Source organism: Leucopleurus acutus (genome assembly GCF_964270905.1).
Source record: "Leucopleurus acutus genome assembly, chromosome: 21".
NCBI classification, from domain to species: Eukaryota; Metazoa; Chordata; class Mammalia; order Artiodactyla; family Delphinidae; genus Leucopleurus; species Leucopleurus acutus.
In genome coordinates, this window is record NC_139163.1 from 14,326,003 (window position 1) to 14,346,066 (window position 20,064).

Here is a 20,064-nt window from a genome sequence, read left to right on the forward strand (position 1 = left end):
TTCCATCTTTCTACGTTCAAGCCTTACTTTAGCAGGGCTTGTCCCCAGGACATTGAGTGTGCTTTAGTAATCAGCAACACCAAAGACCATTACAATAAAACACCTGTAACATCCCAGTGAGGACACTGTGAAACATATTGCTCAAGCAACTTTTAGACAAGTACTATAAAACCCCCAAAGACTATACATACATACATATATATGATGTGTAATATGCGTACACACCTTCATAAAAGGTTAAACCCCAAATTATTACCTGTAGTTACTCCTGGGAACAGGTGGGCCAAAGAAGAAAGGTAAAGAGGAGGGCACCTTCACTTTTTATGTCATACACTTCTATATTAACAAGTATATTATTTAAAGAAATTTAAACATTAAAATATTTTAAAGGTCAGCATGAAAGGATACAGAAACATTTACTGGTTGAACACTAATCTCAAGCTGGAAAGTCTCAAATGATTTTCTAAAAACTCTGAAGCATCCGGCCGTGTATGTAAAAAATAAAACTTCTTAGAAACATTACAGTGGCATATCTCTTATAATTTTTTCTAAAATGTTTTTGAAACTAAATTTTAATGAAATGTACCATACATTCTAAAGTGTCCTCTCACTGTAAAAACTAAGTTTGCTAGAGCCAGGTCTTTTAAAATCTTCTAACCCAAATCCTGAACTTTAAAAAACAAGGGGGGTTTCCTTGGTGGCACAGTGGTTAAGAATCCACCTGCCAGTGCAGGGGACACGGGTTCACTTGGTCTGGGAAGATCCCACATGCCACGAAGCAACTAAGCCCGTGCACCACAACTACTGAGCCTGTGCTCTAGAGCCCATGAGCCACAACTACTGAGCCCACGTGCCACAACTACTGAAGCCCGCATGCCTAGAGCCCATGCTCCGCAACGAGAGAAGCCCATGCACCGCAACGAAGAGTAGCCCCTCTTGCCACAACTAGAGAAAGCCCGCATGCATCAACGAAGACCCAGCGCAGCCATACATACATACATACATAAATATATTTTTAAAAACAAGGAAATATGGTCCAGGAATGTTAAATTAATTCCTGAAGGTCAGAGTCAGCCGCACAATTGGAACTAGAGTTGAATTCTTACCAAAGAAAGTGTTCAGAAGTCTCTGTGGCTGCAGCCATTTACAACCAGAAGTGAGCACCAGAATCACGAGGAATGATAGCTAAACCCACGTTCCCACCCCCACATCAGAGCCACTGCATCAGGACCTCCATCCGTGAGGACCCAGCTTACACAATTTCAGAGGTTCCCAGGTGATGTGGCAATCCATCCCACGCCCACCACCTTGGGCCAAGAGCTCACAAAAATAGAAAAAAAAAAAATCCATGCCCAATTAATTAATTAAATTTTAATTTAATTTAAATTACTAAATATTTTAATAATTTCCTAAACACAGAATTGCTTTTAGTCACTGTAATTATCACCACTGGCCATATTCTGGAACAAAGTATATTATCCATTTCTCAAAAACACCACTTGAGATACAGAAAAACGTTAACAAGACTAGGGATTTAGGAGAGAGAAGCAGTACTTAAGAACCATAATTAACGTTGCAGAAATGCTACTTCAAAGAAATGGCCATGAGAGTCCACGTGAAGATTCCAACTGCTCTGAAGTTACTTAAGCCTAAAACATCTCCCAGAATTTTCCTGACAAATCTGCAACTACTGACCCAAATCATTAAATCCCCCTAGACCGGAAGTGAAATGTAGCCTTTCCAACGTCAAACAAAATGATCTAAATGGCAGTTTCCATTTAACAGCATATTTCCCTTCTTTTTGGAAATGCCTTTTGTAGTATGTTGAATGGTGGCCTCTCTCCAAAAGATACGTCCAACCTGAAACCTGTGACTACGACCTTATTTGGAAAAACAGCCTCTCAAGATCTCGAGATGAGATCACCCTAACTTTATGATGGGCCCTAAAATCAGTAAGTATCCTTTTAAGAGAAAAACACAGAGAGAGGTCTGAAATACCCAGAAGTAGGGAAGGTGGAGGCAGAGACTGGAGCAATGCTGCCACAAGCCAAGAAATGCCAGGAGGCACCAGAAGGATTCTTCATTAGAGACTCTAAAGGGATTGTGGCCCTGCTGACACTTTGATTTTGAACGTACGGCCTCTAGAACAGTGAGAGAATAAATTTCTTTTCTTTTTTTTAAGCCACCCAATGTGTGGAAATTTTTTACAATAGCCTTAGAAAATTTATACACCTTTTTATTTGAATAGCAAACAAAAGTACTGAAAAAATACCAAAAAAAGAAGAATTAGGTAAGAATGGCAAATAATTGCATAATCTAAAGACAACCACTCATTTTATTTTCTATGTTTTATTACTGTCTTCATTTGAAATGTCTTATGACTTTATATAGGGTATCATTCTATATACAAGACAAATTAAAAGGCAGAGGATTAAAAAAATGTCTGCCCAAAGATAATTTGGGGTAGGAAAGTGCCAAATGCTCCAGATTATCCAAGTTCATTATATGCTTTTCCTCAAAAGGAAGGAGAAACAGGCTGTCTCACCTCTGGGAGGACCTCTTGAACATCTCTGGCTGAGAACCACAAATGAACTAAATCTTATTTTTATATAATACATAAAATATGCCCCAAATTGTACCTCAGTTGTATTTTTAGATTTTTTTTTTTTTTTTTTTGCATTACGCGGGCCTCTCACTGTTGTAGCCTCTCCCGTCGCGGAGCACAGGCTCCAGACGCACAGGCTCAGCGTCCATGGCTCACAGGCCCAGCTGCTCTGCGGCATGTGGGATCCTCCCGGACCGGGGCACGAACCCGCGTCCCCTGCATCGGCAGGCAGACTCTCAACCACTGCGCCACCAGGGAAGCCCGTATTTTTAAATATATTATCTCTCATACTCTTTCCTTTTCCATAATAGAATGAAGAAAAAATATTTTTAGTAATCTGATGAATAAGTATAAATACTAGTTTAATGCCTATAAAATACAAAGTCACAATTAGTCACAAGTTGTTTCCATAACAGAATGAAGTAAGAAAAAATATTTTTTAGTAATCTGATGAACAATAAGTATAAATACTAGTTTAATACCTATAAAATACAAAGTCACAATTAGTCACAAGTTGTTTCAACTAATGACCAAGATAGAAAAGACCCTTCTATTCTGAACAAACCTAAACAATTTCTCTCTGTTCTTTTAAGAGTTTATTCAACAAGCAACATGAGCCTCCGGGTACAATAACAATAATTAAAAAAATAGTTTTCAAGAAATAATTTACTCAATAAAATATTCTCTTTAGTCAGAATAATTTACCTGTGTTCACCCTACATTGGCCAAAACAATCCTTTCTATTTTAGCCATGATGACCTCTCATTCCTCTTACATACAAGCTTAAAACAAAAAATAAACCAAAAAAAAGCAAAATGCCTACTATCAAAAATTAACATAAACTATATAAAATAAACATAGAAGCTGTAAGAGGTCAGAAGTTAAAAATGTTTTAGAGGGCTTCCCTGATGGCGCAGTGGTTGAGAGTCTGCCTACCGATGCAGGGGACACGGGTTCGTGCCCCGGGTCTGGGAAGATCCCACATGCCGCGGAGCGGCTGCGCCCGTGAGCCATGGCCACTGAGCCTGCGTGTCCGGAGCCTGTGCTCCACAACGGGAGAGGCCACAACAGAGAGAGGCCCGCGTACCACAAAAAAAAAAAGTTTTAGAAATTTATGGGATATGTATTCTAAACTTCAGACTCCTGAGTAATTTTTTTTAAAATTTCCATGATGCACTATTGAAATACAGCCTGCTTTGAGTTGAAGCTATCACAGAACTACAGAGACTCATCAAATGTATGGAAAATAAAGGAGGCAATATATTAGTAATTATTAGTAGTAACTGTTAATTATTCTAATTTTTAAAATAAAGTATTAAAGCAAGCAAAAGACAGTGAGACAGGAAAGCAGGAGACATTAACTGTTGAATTCCATGTAGCACATGACAAATACTTTTTCATGGGACATTCTATTCTACAGATCTGTACCTAACCAGCTTTAATAAAGTGAAAATGTTCTCAGAACAAGCCTGTTTACTGTAATTTACAAAGAGCACAGCTGAAGTCCTGAGGTCTGGACAGTGGCTAGATGGAGGATACCACAGGAGGAGGAGGGACAGAAACTAAACCAAGGACATTGTTTTCCTGTTCAAACTTCTAAGACTCCTCTTCCAACAGGTGAAACGGAAATCATATGAATTTTGCTGATTTTTAAAATCAGTCAACTGGAGAATACATATTAAGCAGTAATCACATACTCTGTATCATGCTTGGTTCTGTCCTGACCCTCCAGGACCTGAGCCAGGATTGAGCCAGGACTGAATGTCCACAGAACAGGCAAGACGAGCGCCGCAGTGAAAAGGCAGAGCAGACCTGGAAAGACAGGCAGGGAGGTGGGCCCTGCTACCCACCGGCTCGCATCTAAAAATACAGATTGCCTTGTAGGCCAAGAGCAAACGTCCAATTTTTCCTGTAGTTATCACTCAACGGCCATCCCCTTGGAGCTTTAGACCATGAGCTCAGCGATCCTCTGCAGTACTGCGCTGTCTTTATTTAGGTGGTGTTCCAAGACTGCATTTAACTACAGCCTGTCTTGAGTTCTCTGGGCAGCTGCCGCCATTTGAACAGCTATTGTTTGTCACTGCAGTCCTGGTGCCGGCAGGATTAGGCTTGGAGCCAAAAATGGAATTCTATTCATACACTGTCAAGGCTGGAAGGGCGCTCAGAACTCATTTAGTTCAAACTTTCAGAGTCCCATGGAAAACCCTGAAAGAATGAATCAAATGACCAGTCTAAAGTCACACAAGCAGTGGCTGAGAAAGAATCTGCACCCTGAAATCTTCAGACTTCTCTTCTGGTTTTTTTTTTTTTTTTTTTGTGGTACGCGGGCCCCTCACTCTTGTGGCCTCTCCCGTTGTGGAGCACAGGTTCCGGACACGCAGGCTCAGCGGCCATGGCTCACGGGCCCAGCCGCTCCGCGGCATGTGGGATCCTCCCGGACCGGGGCACGAACCCGCGTCCCCTGCATTGGCAGGCGGACTCTCAACCACCGCGCCACCAGGGAAGCCCTCTCTTCTGGTTTTAATTCTATCTTAACTAGCTGTTTCTCATTGAAAATGGATGGCACTGAAACATAAGATAAACATAAGATCAAAAGCCAAATGCAATTTACCAGGAATTGCCTTCAGCATTCCTATAAATGTCAGATATAGCAGAGATAGGGAGGGGAAGAAACCCAACCCATTTTATAAAGTTAACATCATGTTGACAAAAAAGGCTAATCTCACTTCGGCACTTAAATGCAAAATCTTAAAATACTGGTACTTAAAATAATTTTAGCAAATGATATTCAGTAACATTAAAAAAAACAGAATACCCCTTGAAAGAATTTAACCTAAGGATTCAAGGTTAACAGATTTTCAGAGAAAAAGCATATCATCTATTTTAACGTGTGCAGAAAAAGCAGTGCATAAAACTTGACTTCTTTTAGACTTTAAGGATAACATACTTCACGGTAAAATAAATAATAAGCAGGAGGAACAGGTAGAAAGATCTATAGAGTCTTCCTTAATATTTGCATATATTTGGGAAAAGACTACAAATGAGTAAACTTTTTTTTTTTAAATGAATTCCTGCCATTGTAAAGCGACTGGCCCTTCATTTCCTTCCTGTGCAGCTATCAAATGTTACCGGAAACCCTTGGAAGTTGTTTGCAGCTATAGCTATTTCCTATTGCACTTTGTTCAGCCTCCGTTCCAGCCACAATAAAATGCCATTTACTTTGATTGAGAAAAAAGTAGTTGTAATGTGATAGTGGACTAGAAGATGGATGGTTACCCAGTATACCTATTAGCTACTACAGCATTTTATGACTTTCCCATGCTTTAGGGATTACTACATATATATGTATGTATGTATATATTTTATATATATATACATATATATCACTCTATCTGCAATTAAAAAACATTTCTTATGCTGAACATAAAATAATCCTACATGTAAACGAATGAAAATAAATCTTTTCTCATATTTCAACCTTGGTAACTAATGTTCTACTACTATTCTTTAAAGAATAATTTTAATAACCTGGAGAAGCAAAACACAGCTCTCATCTTTTTTAACTATTCACTGCTTAGAGCAATGGGAAATAAATTTAATTTTTACTTCAGGAATATTAAATAGTCTACCACCTCAGAAATAAATCAACAATTCAACCAGCCCAACTAGTAAATACATCACTATATCAGGGGTGAGAAAACTACTGCCAACCTGATTTTGTATGGCTTACAAGCTAAGAACAGCTTTTATATTCTTAAATGACCAGAAAAAAAAACAAAAGAATATATTGTGACACATGAAAAGTGTATGAAATTCAAATTACAACGTCCACAAATAAAGTTTTATTGGCACACAGCCATACTCGTTCATTTCCATGTTGTCTAGGGCTGCTTTCGCTCTACAGTGACAGAGCTGAGTGGCTGTGACAGAGGCTGTATGGCCTGCAAAGGCTAAAATATTTCATACCTGGCCCTTCACAGAAAACGTTTAACGATCCTTGCAGCACACGGTTAATAAGACTAAGTTTAAACACTTAGTGTTACTTACAAGCTTCGTGCTTTTTGGTCTGAAAATATCACTAGAAATAAGATTAGCCTAAAAAGCAACCATCATACAATTCAGAAATTCCTTAACACAAAAAACAGAGAAGGTAAGAAAAACCAGATCCCAAACCACATTTACATCACAAACCCAAAAGCAAATCAAGTGAATATGGGATCCTGCACCCAGAAGTAGCAGTTATGAAACCCGCGTCCTTCTGGCTCTGACCTCGGGTGGCCTTCACCTCTCTCTGAAGTCATATAATTTACTTGAAAAATGGGGAAGACAGCAGACTCTTGGCATTTGTAATCTCTACTCGTCTCACAGGGTTTCTTGTAAAGATTAAGTATGTGAGGTTGCTTTAATACATAAAGTGCAATGTGCATAATAAGCTACATGTGTCACTGCCCTTCTGGCTCTGAGAGAAAGTTTTATTCCAACCTGATCTAAAAGTGAGGTCAAGAGTGGAAGAGTGGTAAAAGAAAGACCAGAAATAGCACAGAAGAGTAGCAGAAGAGGGAAAGCCAAGGTTTGCTGGTTCCCTCTTTGGCTGTCTCCTTCAAGCTCAACTCTCAAAGGTGACAGGCATGAGACAGCCTTTGGAAATCAGCCCAAAGAGAGAGAACCAGTGTGGCTTACAAGATCCCAACAGTGCAACGTGCTCCAGATCCGATAATGAGAAGAGATTTAGAGTAAAGATCAGCCTCCAAAATATATGAAATTTTAACTCTACAGAATTGATAAAGGAAAAGCTAAGAAAACAGTAAGCTGAAACAGCCTCAATAAAGTTCTCAAACCATTTAAAATTTCAAGTAGATGGAAACAGATTCAACAGTTGTCGAAAGAAGCTAAACCCTTTGAAGATGCTCACGCAGACACACGGAAATCACATCCACAAACATACTCATATATTCAAAAAGCATGCCTCTACTTAATACACATTTCTGATGAATTTATTTTTACCCATAAAAATTTCTCAGAGTATTTGTTCCCACACAGGAAGATCTACCTCAATGAATGAGAAGATAAAAAAAAAAATTTACTAGACAATATAAAATCAGTGGATCGGTGAAATGGGTGGTGAAAGGTACATGGATATGTACCTATACTCTTATAATAATGTGGTAATTTTTCTAAGGCACAGCCTCTAATACTAATAATACTGTTAAGGGAAAAACCCAAGATGTTTATCACTGTATACAGTATGCTACTACCCATGTAAAAAGAAAAAATAATGTATTCTTGTTTGGATATGAGTAAAAGAAATGACAAATAGTAGTTTCCCCAAAGTGTTTTAAAATGTAGGTTTTATTATTAAAGAATGGTGAGGCCACCAGATCAGGAGACCACTGTCACTGAAAAGATAGTTTCTTATTCACAACACCCGAGATAAGAGGGCGTGCCACGCGCACCGCACAGGGCCACACGAGCCTGCACTGGGGTCGGTCAGGAGGCTGAAGGAGCAAGGAGAAAGCATGCACCAGAGCCCTTCCTGTGGTTTCCACAGAAAGGACAAGGTGACTCGGCACGAGCAGGTTTAGAATTGGCTGGTATGAATTATTTCAATGGGCTCTGGTACTCACTGCGTGCATGAATCTCAGAGTAAATATGCTGAGTGTAAGAATCTTTACCAAAAAAAAAAAAAAAAAAAAATAGTATACACTCTGTGAGCCTAATTGTAGAAAATTTTAGGGAGCACAAACTAATACACAGTGACCGAAAGCAGATGAGTGGTTGCCTGGGGGTGGGAGCAGAGAGCAGTATCGGGGAGGGGATACAGAGAGGCATGGCAAAACTCTGGGGAGCAACAGGTAGGTTCACTGCTTGACTGTGGTGATGGTTTCAGTGTTGGATAGCTATGTGAAAACTCATTAAATTGCAGGCTTTAACTCTGTGCAATTTATTATATGTCAATTACACTTCAATAAAACTTTTAAAATAAAGAGCAATACTTGCTTCATGTCCAAAACCTGGAAAATACCAACACAGAGGTAAGGGAATAAAAGTGTGGTCTTTTCTAAAGCACGTACAAGCCCCAAGTGAACACCTGAAAATTATATGCCAGTTTTAAGTTACATATCAGGCCTCAAAAGTTCAAATTGATAACAATGACTAAAAAGACACTTTGCTGAGTTTGCTCCACTTTGCTGAGGTTACTCGTGGAGAATGAAGCCTGTGAGTGCACACTGGTCCCCATTGTTTGGGGCCCTCCTTCTTCTCTGTCCTTGACACTCTGCAAAGGAAGCTGTGACGTATGTGTCTGCAGGAGCTGGGCAGTCAGGGCTCGGACAGCCCAACACTCTAGGCTCTTGTCTCTCTCCCATCTCGAGCAACCACACAATTTTTGTTAAAAGAAGCAAATTTACCCTGATACTGAACATAATCAAACAAACGATGTTATAAGAATTTCTGGTGTCAACAAAAGTGTGTGTGTCAGGAAAGGAAAATGAATCAAGTCCCTTTTGCTTGTACCCTCTGTAAAAGGAAACACCCTGCCACCCACCACCCCGTAGAAACAACACAGGAGGAACCATCTGAGATGCAGACAGAAAGGCAGTTCCAGGCACAAAAACTTTGACTAGAACACAAAATACATTTAAAAATGTTCATCCAAACTTGTCGTTGAGAATCCCCCATTCAGATTATCAAACCCAGTCCTAGCAAGGTTTTCTGTTCTGTTTTTTAAATTACACGTCATACTATGACAAAAGGAGAGAAAGGTCAGGAGGGATGTTTCCTCCTCTCCAAAAGGACTTAGTGAGGTCATCTGATTTAAGTTTATACAAAACATGCCAAGGGACTGTATGCAGACTCTCCAAATTAGGTCATTATTTATAAAAATAGCGTAAATATTATCCTTTAACCCTTCTTCTGGTATTTATGCTTTTCCACCAAGCATAGCCCTTCTCTCACACACTCATCTAACTCGATCTCTTGGCCTCACCACTCCTTCACACTGTCCCAACTTGAAGAACATCCCCTACCTCTTGTCCACCCATCCACTTTACTACTTTCAGAATCAGCACACTAACTTTTCCAAGGGGCCTCATCCTCCTAACTACACCACCACATGAGTCATCATCAGTTCCACAGTTCCTCCAGAGGCACTGACTAGCACCTGGGCACACATCTCACACCCACCTGTCTCTCTTTGCTATTTCACTTACGTAGACTACATACTCTCAAAGCATCTCTTAACATGCTGGATACACAGCAGAAGCTCAATAAACGCTCGATGTGTAAACATACAATTTGAATGGCAATGAATTCCGGCTTTCTCCAGTCTGCTGGATGTTGTGATCATCACCAGGGTCCTAAATTTCTCTTTACCACTAAGGGGCAAGCAGACGCATTTTACCTTGTCAAATTTGTTTATCCAAAGGAGAGGCACAGATTTGTCAATCTACTGAGACCTTGGTTATCTCATGTAGAGTTAACAGAGCAAAGGTAACTAACACCTGCAAGTGGGAGAGGCCGTGGCATCCTTCCTGGAAGTGACGCTGAGCACGCATGCACGCACTCGCCTTAACAGGCCTGCAGAAATGCTCAGCGCTAGTCACAAGATGTGAGGACCTGGGAGCCAGTTTTCTCCAAGATCCCAGAGGTAAAGCCTCACTACTGTCCACATCTCCTGATTTCCAGCCCAGTGATTTTCTCGCTCCGCCATTAATAATCAAGTAACATGATTTAGGGTCCGCAGGTGGTCTGATGGGTCAGCACATCACAGGAACTTTCTTCCACCAGGCTGTCTTTTACCAGCTTTCATAGTCTGGCCCCCAATAATACTGAGGCTGTATTTACTATATTCTTTTATAATGCCCATGCTAAAATATGGTTATTTCTCAGTCTTTAGAGACTTCAGGTGACTTGTGGAATAATCAAATTTCTCTATTAAACACACAGTTTATTACATACTTCATAACAAATATTCCTGAGTGCTAACTATGGTTATTTTCCACTACTATCTGCCTTCAACTCATATAAAAATAAAACCTCTCTGTAGTCTCATGGCTTTTCCCCTGCTATCCTATCAGCAGGATGCATATGCTACCCACCCAGGGGTCTGGGAGCTAGCTATGGACTCCTGAAAGGGATTTCTACTCCCTGAAGATAAGGAAGAGCTTAGAAGTCTCGGCAGACATCTCTTTTAAAGAGTTGTCAGAATAGGGCTTCCCTGGTGGTGCAGTGGTTGAGAGTCCGCCTGCCGATGCAGGGGACACGGGTTCGTGTCCCGGTCCGGGAAGATCCCACATGCCGCGGAGCGGCTGGGCCCGTGAGCCATGGCCGCTGAGCCTGTGCATCCGGAGCCTGTGCTCCGCAATGGGACAGGCCACAACAGTGAGAGGCCCACGTACCGCAAAAAAAACCAAAAAGAGTTGTCAGAATAGAGAGACGTAAAGAGAGTAGCAATGCCACATTAATCCCATTTCTATAAGACATAACACAACAGCAGTGTCATCATCATTTCAGAGGCCTGAGATGACCAGGATATCAAGGCTCCCCACAGTAGCTCTAACTTATATAATTATAATGGCATAATTATCTCAAGGAAAAAGTAAATCCTAATACAGTCAAAATAAATCTTGTTGACTTGTAGCAATCAAGAAAGACAGTCTATATGATAGGTTGGAATATGGTGACAAGAGGTTTAAAAACTAACATTTTAATGTACTTTTTAAGACACAAAATATTACATACACACATGTTCCCTTATCAGGTTATCTTTCTACAGGCATTTTGGTACAGATATTGAACTCAAGCTTCCTTCCACCTCAAGAACTGCTTCCTCTTAAGTTCAACAAAGGAAATTATGAAATAAGAACTGCACCAAAAAAAAAAAAAAAAAAACTGGCAAGGAAGCTGAGAATGCCTCCTTAACTTTGGTTTTTGTAAATTATTTCTTTGACATATCAAAAAGACAACCCAGTAACTGAACAGGCCAGCTCCCTCAGAATAAGACATAATGAGCAAAGACATGATAGAGGCATGCAAATTATAAATCTACCACTTTAGAATCTGTAACTGGATCCTATGAAAAAGTACTGAATCACCAAAAATCTGGGTTCAAAGGCCAGTGATCTACTTCATGAGAAGTTTTATGTTCCTACAAATAAATTGTCCTCTCAGTGTCATGCGGTGGTTCTTGGTTTAACTCTGATGAAGAAATCAGAGTGCAACCCTTCACTTGTAAAGTTTTCATGTATAAATGATAGCTAACTTTTCACTACACAAATGATAGCTATGTTGAACCTTTGTGTGTGTGTGTGTGTGTGTGTGTGTGTGTGTGTGTGAAATAGTAAAAAAGAGAACCAAGACTTCAGAAAAAAGTTGATGCATTATCAAATGTAAAAAAATAAATATTGGAAGTTTATAAGGATTTTGAAAGAGGATTTTGGAGTCAAGCAGTTACCTACTTAGAAAAAGGGTGTCAGACATTGAGAGGAGAAAACAGTTAGAAGGAAAACTTGAGGTATGAGTTCAAGAAAGTAACTGCTCCCAAACTGAAAATTATTTAATCCGGATCCTCTACTGCCTAAAGAGACATAGCACTGCTCTAAGGAAAAATTCCAAAACAACATTAAAAAAAAAAAAAACAAACTACTGTGAATTGTGAAATAAACTCTTGATATTTTTCATAAAAAGTAGAGTTTGGAAAATTTAGCAGCAGTAGAATTTGCGGTTAAGTTTAAAATGTATCACTAATTTAGGAACTACTAATGAAACTACAATATTTGCTTTTTAACCTGCAAGTGAAACTCTACTAATGAGAAAAATAGTTTTATAAAAGCAAATTCAAAGGAAAAAAAAACTGGGGATAAAATTTTCATAAGGGAATAAAGGCTTGTCTTGAGTAACTCAAAAGGGAAACGATTTATCAAAAACTAAATAAAAGTGGCAAATAAAGAAACAATTCTTAAATTTCCCCATATCAAGAGCATATAAGCATGAATATTTCATACATAATATTAACACATACCTGTCTTAGGATTTATTGAAAAAAATCCTTGTGGATTTCCGCTTGTAATTTTGTATGTCAGCTTGTCATCAGAGCTAGAATCTGGATCAAATGCCTCAATCTGGACCACAGACACATCCTTGGGAGAGTTTTCCATTATTTCCGGATAATAAACAGGCTCTGAAGTCTGCGGTGCATTGTCGTTCACATCCTCCAGCTCTATATAGACCTCTACAAAGGAGGAAAGGGGCACGACGCCCTGATCAGATGCGTAGACTGTTAGCCAGTAATGGGAGGTGGACTCGCGGTCCAGTCGACCTGAAGTCTCTATAACACCTAGAGGAGGAAGAAGAGAAGCATGAAGTAGCCTGTCAACCATCACCGCCAACAGTCACTCTGAGAAAGCATCAGCCTAAATGACAACTCTTATGCCTTAAGCCTTACGGAAGGCTTCTGTGTCACTTACAGCGATGCGATCTTAAGCCAATTGTCTAATCTCTCTGTGCCTCAGTTTCCTTTCCTATAAAATGGAGTAATAAGAGTAGTGTGTTCCTAGGTTGATGAAATGAACTAACACATATAATGATTAGAATATAGCACTTGGCACGTAATATTGGTTATAAAAGTATTTGTCATTATTAGTATTAGGTGCCAGGCACTATGTGGGGCACTTTACAACTATTATCTTATTTAAGTCTCAAAACAACCCAAAGAAATGAATGGGCAAATATGGTCTCTTGTGTCCTGAAACCCGTCAGTTTCTTTTAATCACCTTAAGCAAATGGCAAGACAACCAGGATGCTACAAATATAAAATTTCCTTCCACATTATAAGCTCCACAGGAGCAGAGACCACATCCTTCTAAATGCCAGTTTACGCAGCACATTACCCAAAGCCCAATAATTATTTATTAAATGAACAAAAATGAATGGATATATTAACTGGAGTTGATACAGAAAAGTCCTCAAATGGGATCCAAACTAGGACACATTTCTCATTAAGTCAACTAGTAAGAGATGGAATTATAAAATTACAAAAAAGTTAGAATGTCTGTAATGTTTTGGCCCAGCCACTGAAACCACGCGAAATCTTATTTAATCTCAAGATTAACCTATTCTCAGGATGATTAACAGTGGAAATATCCATTTATCTTGGGCAAATCCCACCTTTTTATTCAATGGTATAAACTTGTCCTTTGGCTCTTCCAAAATACATCACTGGATTTTTTTCTTGTGCAATAATCATTCTGAATTAACGCTATTTTTAGGGTTCAACATGATCCAGGTTGAACTATGGAAAACCTACAACTTTAAAATCACTGAAGCTTCCCATTTAACGCAAAATGCTATGGGAAAAATAACAAATATCAATTTAACCTGTGCTCAAAAATGAAACAGTATTTATCTCAACTAAATATATACATCTGTATTTCTTGATCATGTAAATTTAAATATTTGCTTATTTGAGGTTAATATCACAAAAAAACCTCATTTATTTTGAATGTTAGATAATTATATCTAACACTCCCCAAAAGGTTTACAACTTACAAACAGCAAACCTAAATATTATAATGTGAAACAGATTATCATAAAATGAATGTGTATTGCTATTCAGAAGCATTATAACTACTGCTTCACTATTTCTTTGCAAACCCTCAAAATGGATCTCCTCCTAGAAATATGGAACAAAGCCTCAGAACTCTTAAATAAAAAAGGAGCTAGCTGGTCTCTCTATGCAGCAGACAACTCAAACACGTTTTCCTTTTTCTCTGGTCCGAACATAAGTCTACGCATACTCAATCTGTTCACCAAATTATATTTGTTTTTAGCCTGAAAGAAGAGTGCCCTTAGTAACCAAGTGAAAATAATCTTTTCCAGTTTTTCTTTGTCTCACTCCCATCAACCGATACAAAGGACGCCAGGGAACAGTTCTAAGAGGATTACATATTAATAAATGAATGTACATATGCTTCTCTTGTTTCTGCCATGTCATTAAAATGTAACATAATTCATTTGGCAGGTGAAGTATTATTAGAAAATTTAAAGACAGGTACGTGGTACTTGTATTCACCTCTTTTGAGTTCTAATCCTCCAACAGTTCATGCTGCTATCCACTTTTAAAAACTGTGTCCCTCTCAACGTCATTTGTAGGCATATAATAACAATAATTAGGAAAAATTTTGTCAGCCTTTATGATACGTCAGGTACTATAACTGTCTTACACGCATTATTTTATTCATTCCTTATATCCAACCTGCCCATATATGTGGTGTTATTATCCCCATTTCATGAATGAAAAACTCAGATTAAGAGTGATGAGGAACTTTCCCAGGGTCATAGTAATGGCAGAGCTGGCGCTCAAACACTAGGAATCTCTGACTTCAGGGCCACCAAAATTCCATCTGTCTTACTGTTAGTATGACAAACGTTCAGTCAACAAAATTTAACATGAAAACTCTGAAAAGACAAGTCAAACCTCATACTTTGTCCATTTTTTTGCATGTCAGTATTCAGAAGGCGTTTATTAAGTGAACATTCACATACAATAGCTTCTTTTAGTGTCAGGATGGAAGGAAAGAAAGAGGTAGAAAATGCAAATACATAATAAGAATTAAATCACAGACAAAAACAGTTATTTATTTTCCATCATGTTCCACTTGGAGTCTGGTCTGTGTCCTGACTAGTGTACAATTATGGGATGGATGTTTCTGCTGGGAAGAGCCCCTCTCCCTCAATTAACCTAGCAACTGAGGGGGTAGCCACACCCTTCTGTGCATGACCTCTGAGCCACAGTCAGGAGGGAAAGTTTCCAAGTCCCAGGTAATCTCCAGATACTACCAACAGTTCAAAGTGAGACTCCAAAGTAGCTCTACTCAAATATGGAAGAAACTAGAATTGTATTAATTAGTAATTAAATATACATAAGTGATGTTCATATTTCATGAACTCTTAAACTGTATATTTTTATATATATTTCATATAGTGATTGCTAAGATGTTCATGTTTTGATGTACTTTAATTATTACGTTCTTATAAAAAGAAAGAACAAAATTACTACAGCTTATAGATAACTAAGAAATAAAGTGAATTTTTAACTGCCAAAGGGAAAGGAGGACATACTGAATAACTTCTTCTAACCAAAATGCTCAAATAATAATACAAATAAATTTACTGTATTTATATATAATAATTTAATAATACAAGGACTTACTGTATGTCAAGGACTTCACTAGGTACTTTACATGCATTAAATTGTTTAAAGAACACTGGAATCACATGATTTTCATCGTGGCTTCACAAATGAGGAGACAGAAGCTTAGATAAAGTCAGCGAATGGCCCAAGCCTTACAGTGATGAGGAAGCACAGCCATGGTCAGTCAACAATAAAGTGGTGGAATCGAGATTTGAATCAGACAGTCTGACTCCAGAACTTAGGCTCTTCACCATCAGGCTACACTGTCATCATTAGCCACAGAATCATCGTCACACACTCCACAGCAGCAAGGATGCTGGAGACCAAGGAGCGGGGTGGGGGGCTGCCATGATGAGAGGCTACAAGCAGTTTTCCACTACTGAGATAAGGGTCTTCCCCACACTTAAAGGACAATAAAGAAGAAACGATTCCAGGGCTCTGCTTCACAGTGGTTCAGGGGCTAGTGCCTAAGCACTACTTTAATTGCGGATTCTAATTCTAAGCACTATTCTAAAAGCATAAAGTAGGTGGGAAAAGACCATACTCATGCAAAGGGATTTTGTGTTCTGCTTTTTAATCTGTCTGCTCAGTCACAAGATACATCCCTGCGAGACCCCCAGGCAGAAACTTTTCCAACAGGCAGAACTGAGCTCCCATTTTGAATCTAGGAAGAACTGACCACAGGTCCAGGAACAGCTAGAAACAGTCTAGATAATCTGGGAAGACAGACTAGTAGATCTAAGCCTTAGCCATTTCAAAACCAAGAATTGGAGACTGACAACCCTTTAGAAATCCTCAAGTACAACTCACTTGTTTTTAAGAAAAGCTGAAATGATTTGCTCAACTTTAGGAAGCTAAACAGGCAGAACGTTGAGAATCTAGAGCAAGGCACCTCCTTAACCACGGGCTCATCAGAATCCCCATCATTCCTTACGGGGAGTCCCAGTTTCTGAGATGGCCAACATACCAACTACCTAGAATTCTGGCCAGAGCAGTGTCTATTCTTTCAGTCCTTATTCCTACACCTGTCACTCTTCTTTTCCCAGTCCTTCCTAGAGCCACAACTAGCATGTACAGATGGATTTCTTCTGTACATTCCGTTACCTTAATTCATTAAAAAGAAACAAATTTTCAAAATTCCATTATGAAGACTTCTAACTAGTACCTTTAACACAGGAAAACAACAACTAAGGACCCCTAGGCAACACTGGAAGTGAATCGACCTCCTGTGTTCACTCGCAAAACTGCATCCCACTCCCACTTCTCTCAATCCATGATCTTCTACCAACCAACTTTCAGTAACTCCGACTTTTTTGCACACTGGGTTATAAATTCACTTTTCCTGAAACAATTCTTTAAGGAACCAAACGAAACTATAAATACTTAAACTCCAGTTTTAAAGATATTTCTCTTTAATACATACCCACAATAATACTGCATCTTATTCGGCACATATACACATCCATACGCTAACGTCCTGTGGCTCCCCTCCTGTCTTCAAATAGCTCCCCCTCTCTCAGCTCCCTTTCTTTCTCTGCTATCTCTGCTCCTATTTTTTTATTTCCTCTTTCACTTTCTGGGAGAGCAACAATAGCATGCAAGCAACTAGATGATCCGTAAGCCCAGGCTGTGAGGGAGAAACAAGTGATAGCCCAGGGCTGCCACGGTTCCCTCCAGCCAGATGAAAAGAGTCTCAATCAATGCTGTACAAGAAAAAGCCAGTGAGATGGCTAAAGCAGAAATAACACCTTTCTTGTCAAGAGGTTTTAGCGCACAAGCAGCAGACAAGGTAAGAATGCTGCTGTGTGATTCTACGCTGTGTATTTTGAACACAGAAGACAAGTTTAGACAAGCCTGTTATATATGCACCACCCAGCAATGTTATAAGAGATCATTTCTTGGCTTTAATGAAACATGACGGAAGCGAAAAATGCCTAGCTTTCCAATCTCAGGAATACAATGAAGACATTTTCAGGAAAAGTTGTTAATAGAGCTGAAAAATTTGAAAGAAGCTAGAAATCTGGAGCTATTAAATAAAAATATTTATCATTCCAAACATACTCTCTAGGATTTCAAAACTACCACCAGATGTCACTATGGAAACTGATTTTAAATGTGCATACTGTGGAAAAACTGGACTGAAAAAAATAATGCAATGTAATTGTTAAAAGAGCTTGACCAATGTGGCTGAAAATACAGCTCACAGCAAAATTTCTTTCTAGAAGGATTCATTACTGTCCGTATAATTAAACAGGTACTGATGGTGTCTTCCTATACACGCTGATTATTCAAAGGTTGTAGGATACAGTATTAGTTGCTCAAGTAGACCGTCCAAAAGTAAATAAAGGTTTCCAAGAATAACTAATTTCTACTATGTATCCCTGCTCGCTAATGGCCTGTTAACTTGAACACTGGCCTTGGACAGGAACAGCCAGCAGTCCCTCCAACTGCCACTGGCGGGGCAAGATGCTTTCAACAGAGTAATCTTTAAGGCAGAAATAAAGTTATATGTAGCCACTATACTGCCAGTGTAGCCACTATACTGCCAAAAATAATTTAACTGACTCAAATTTCCATGGTCACAGAACACCTTTCTTCCTGGAATTTTCCTGTTTTCTTTGTTTAACAGGTCTTGGCCCTCTATCAAGTCCTGGTACCAAAGCTTTCAACAAAACCTTGCTCTTTCAGATTCTTCAGCTACTCCAACTCAAAAATACTTATAATCAGCAACAATCTGGCACCATAAATTTGCAAACCCTACCCTCCTTTCTGATATACCATGTCACATACACTTTTTACTTTTCTGGAACCAAGCTTAAGGCAGCAACTGTATGAAAAGCTTCTTAGTCAATCATAAGAAAAACTTAAAATATAATTTTTGATATTTTCTCTGAAGGCAACAAGGGACTGACTGTTCTTTTCTCCATTTCCACAGTCTCATTATAAACAGAAGAACTCTTCTGGAACTAAGTGTTTTCCCAAATATAAAAACAACACTCGCTTAAAAAGAAAAGAGATATCTTCTATACAGTAGAGATACAATATCTATGTTTCTGCAATTAATCTGTAAATGGTTACTCAATTTTTTTCTGCTAATTATGGAAAAATCAGAAGTCCCATAATTGTCATATTAAATAGTAATCTGCTACAAGACAGTCTTCCTTAAAATTAAGTTTAAAAAGTAAACTATAAGCTCCCTCCTAAAAACTAAACCCTTTAAGGGCATGGATTTGTTGTCTGTTTGGTTCAGGGCCTGGTAAATGGGTGCTTATTAAGCATGTGTTAAAAAACATATGTTCATCATAAAACAAAGTAAGTACGAGAAACAGTGCCAGCCAAGAGGAGCCTAAGGAAACATGAAAACTAAAGGTCATGTGGGATCCTGGGTGGGATCCTGGACCAGAAAAAGCACATTAGGTAAAAACCAAAGAAACCAAGTAAACTATGGGCCTTAGTTAACAAGAACATATCAATATTGGTTCATTAATTATAACAAATAGATATTAAGAGGGGAAACTGTGTGTGGGGCAGGGACTATATGGAAACTCTGTGGTATGTTCTCAGTTTTCCTGTAAATCTACCTAATTGTTTTCAAAGGATGACCATCAGAGTTCATAATATATGATTTGTTTCCTTCTTTAAGTGATAAAACTTTTTTGTATTTCTTTTTATCTCATTTTCATTAAATACAAGATTTAGACTGATAATGCTGTTAATATAATACCTTGAGAGATCCTAGTGTGCCCATAAAAAAACCTTGTATGTTGGGCTAAAGATTTAAACAGCAATCCAACTATGTATCTGTTTACAGATATAAATGTAAGAAAGACTTTTTATTACTTTGTTTTGCCTTGATAACATTAATGTGCAAAGTGATAAAATGAGTTTCTTGATATAAAAAGTCAGATTTCTGAAATTTAAACACTCTTTAAAATGACTGCACCAATTTGACACGCAATAGTATCTAATAAATCAAAACCCTTGAGTTCTTTTAGAAACATAAGTACAGGAGATCATAATGTAAATATATATATTTAATGTTCCTGCCTGCTTCTGCATTAGTTGGCAAAACTGTATAGTTACTGCTGACTTAAATACAGGAACAAATGAGATAAGAGTGTTAAATTGAAGGCACTTCAGATACTAAAATGGCTATACAGTTCACTCAGGGATTGACACAAAAAATGCTTTCAGAAGTCAAATAAAAATTTTACACTTCCTTTCACTTCAGGTATACAAGATATTATCATTTATTTTACTGGTGTTGGTA

The 20,064-nt window shown here is 38.5% G+C and overlaps 1 protein-coding gene across 4 annotated transcripts in view; it reads right to left on the reverse strand.

Moving 5' to 3' along the window:
* FAT1 (FAT atypical cadherin 1) overlaps positions 1 to 20,064 on the reverse strand; it is a 122,391-nt gene that overhangs the window by 52,849 nt on the left and 49,478 nt on the right. For all 4 annotated transcript variants that reach the window (XM_082863992.1, XM_082863993.1, XM_082863994.1 and 1 more), the window contains exon 3: positions 12,624 to 12,938. In XM_082863992.1, the coding sequence (XP_082720118.1) occupies positions 12,624 to 12,938 (315 nt within the window). The remainder of the gene's footprint in view (positions 1 to 12,623; positions 12,939 to 20,064) is intronic.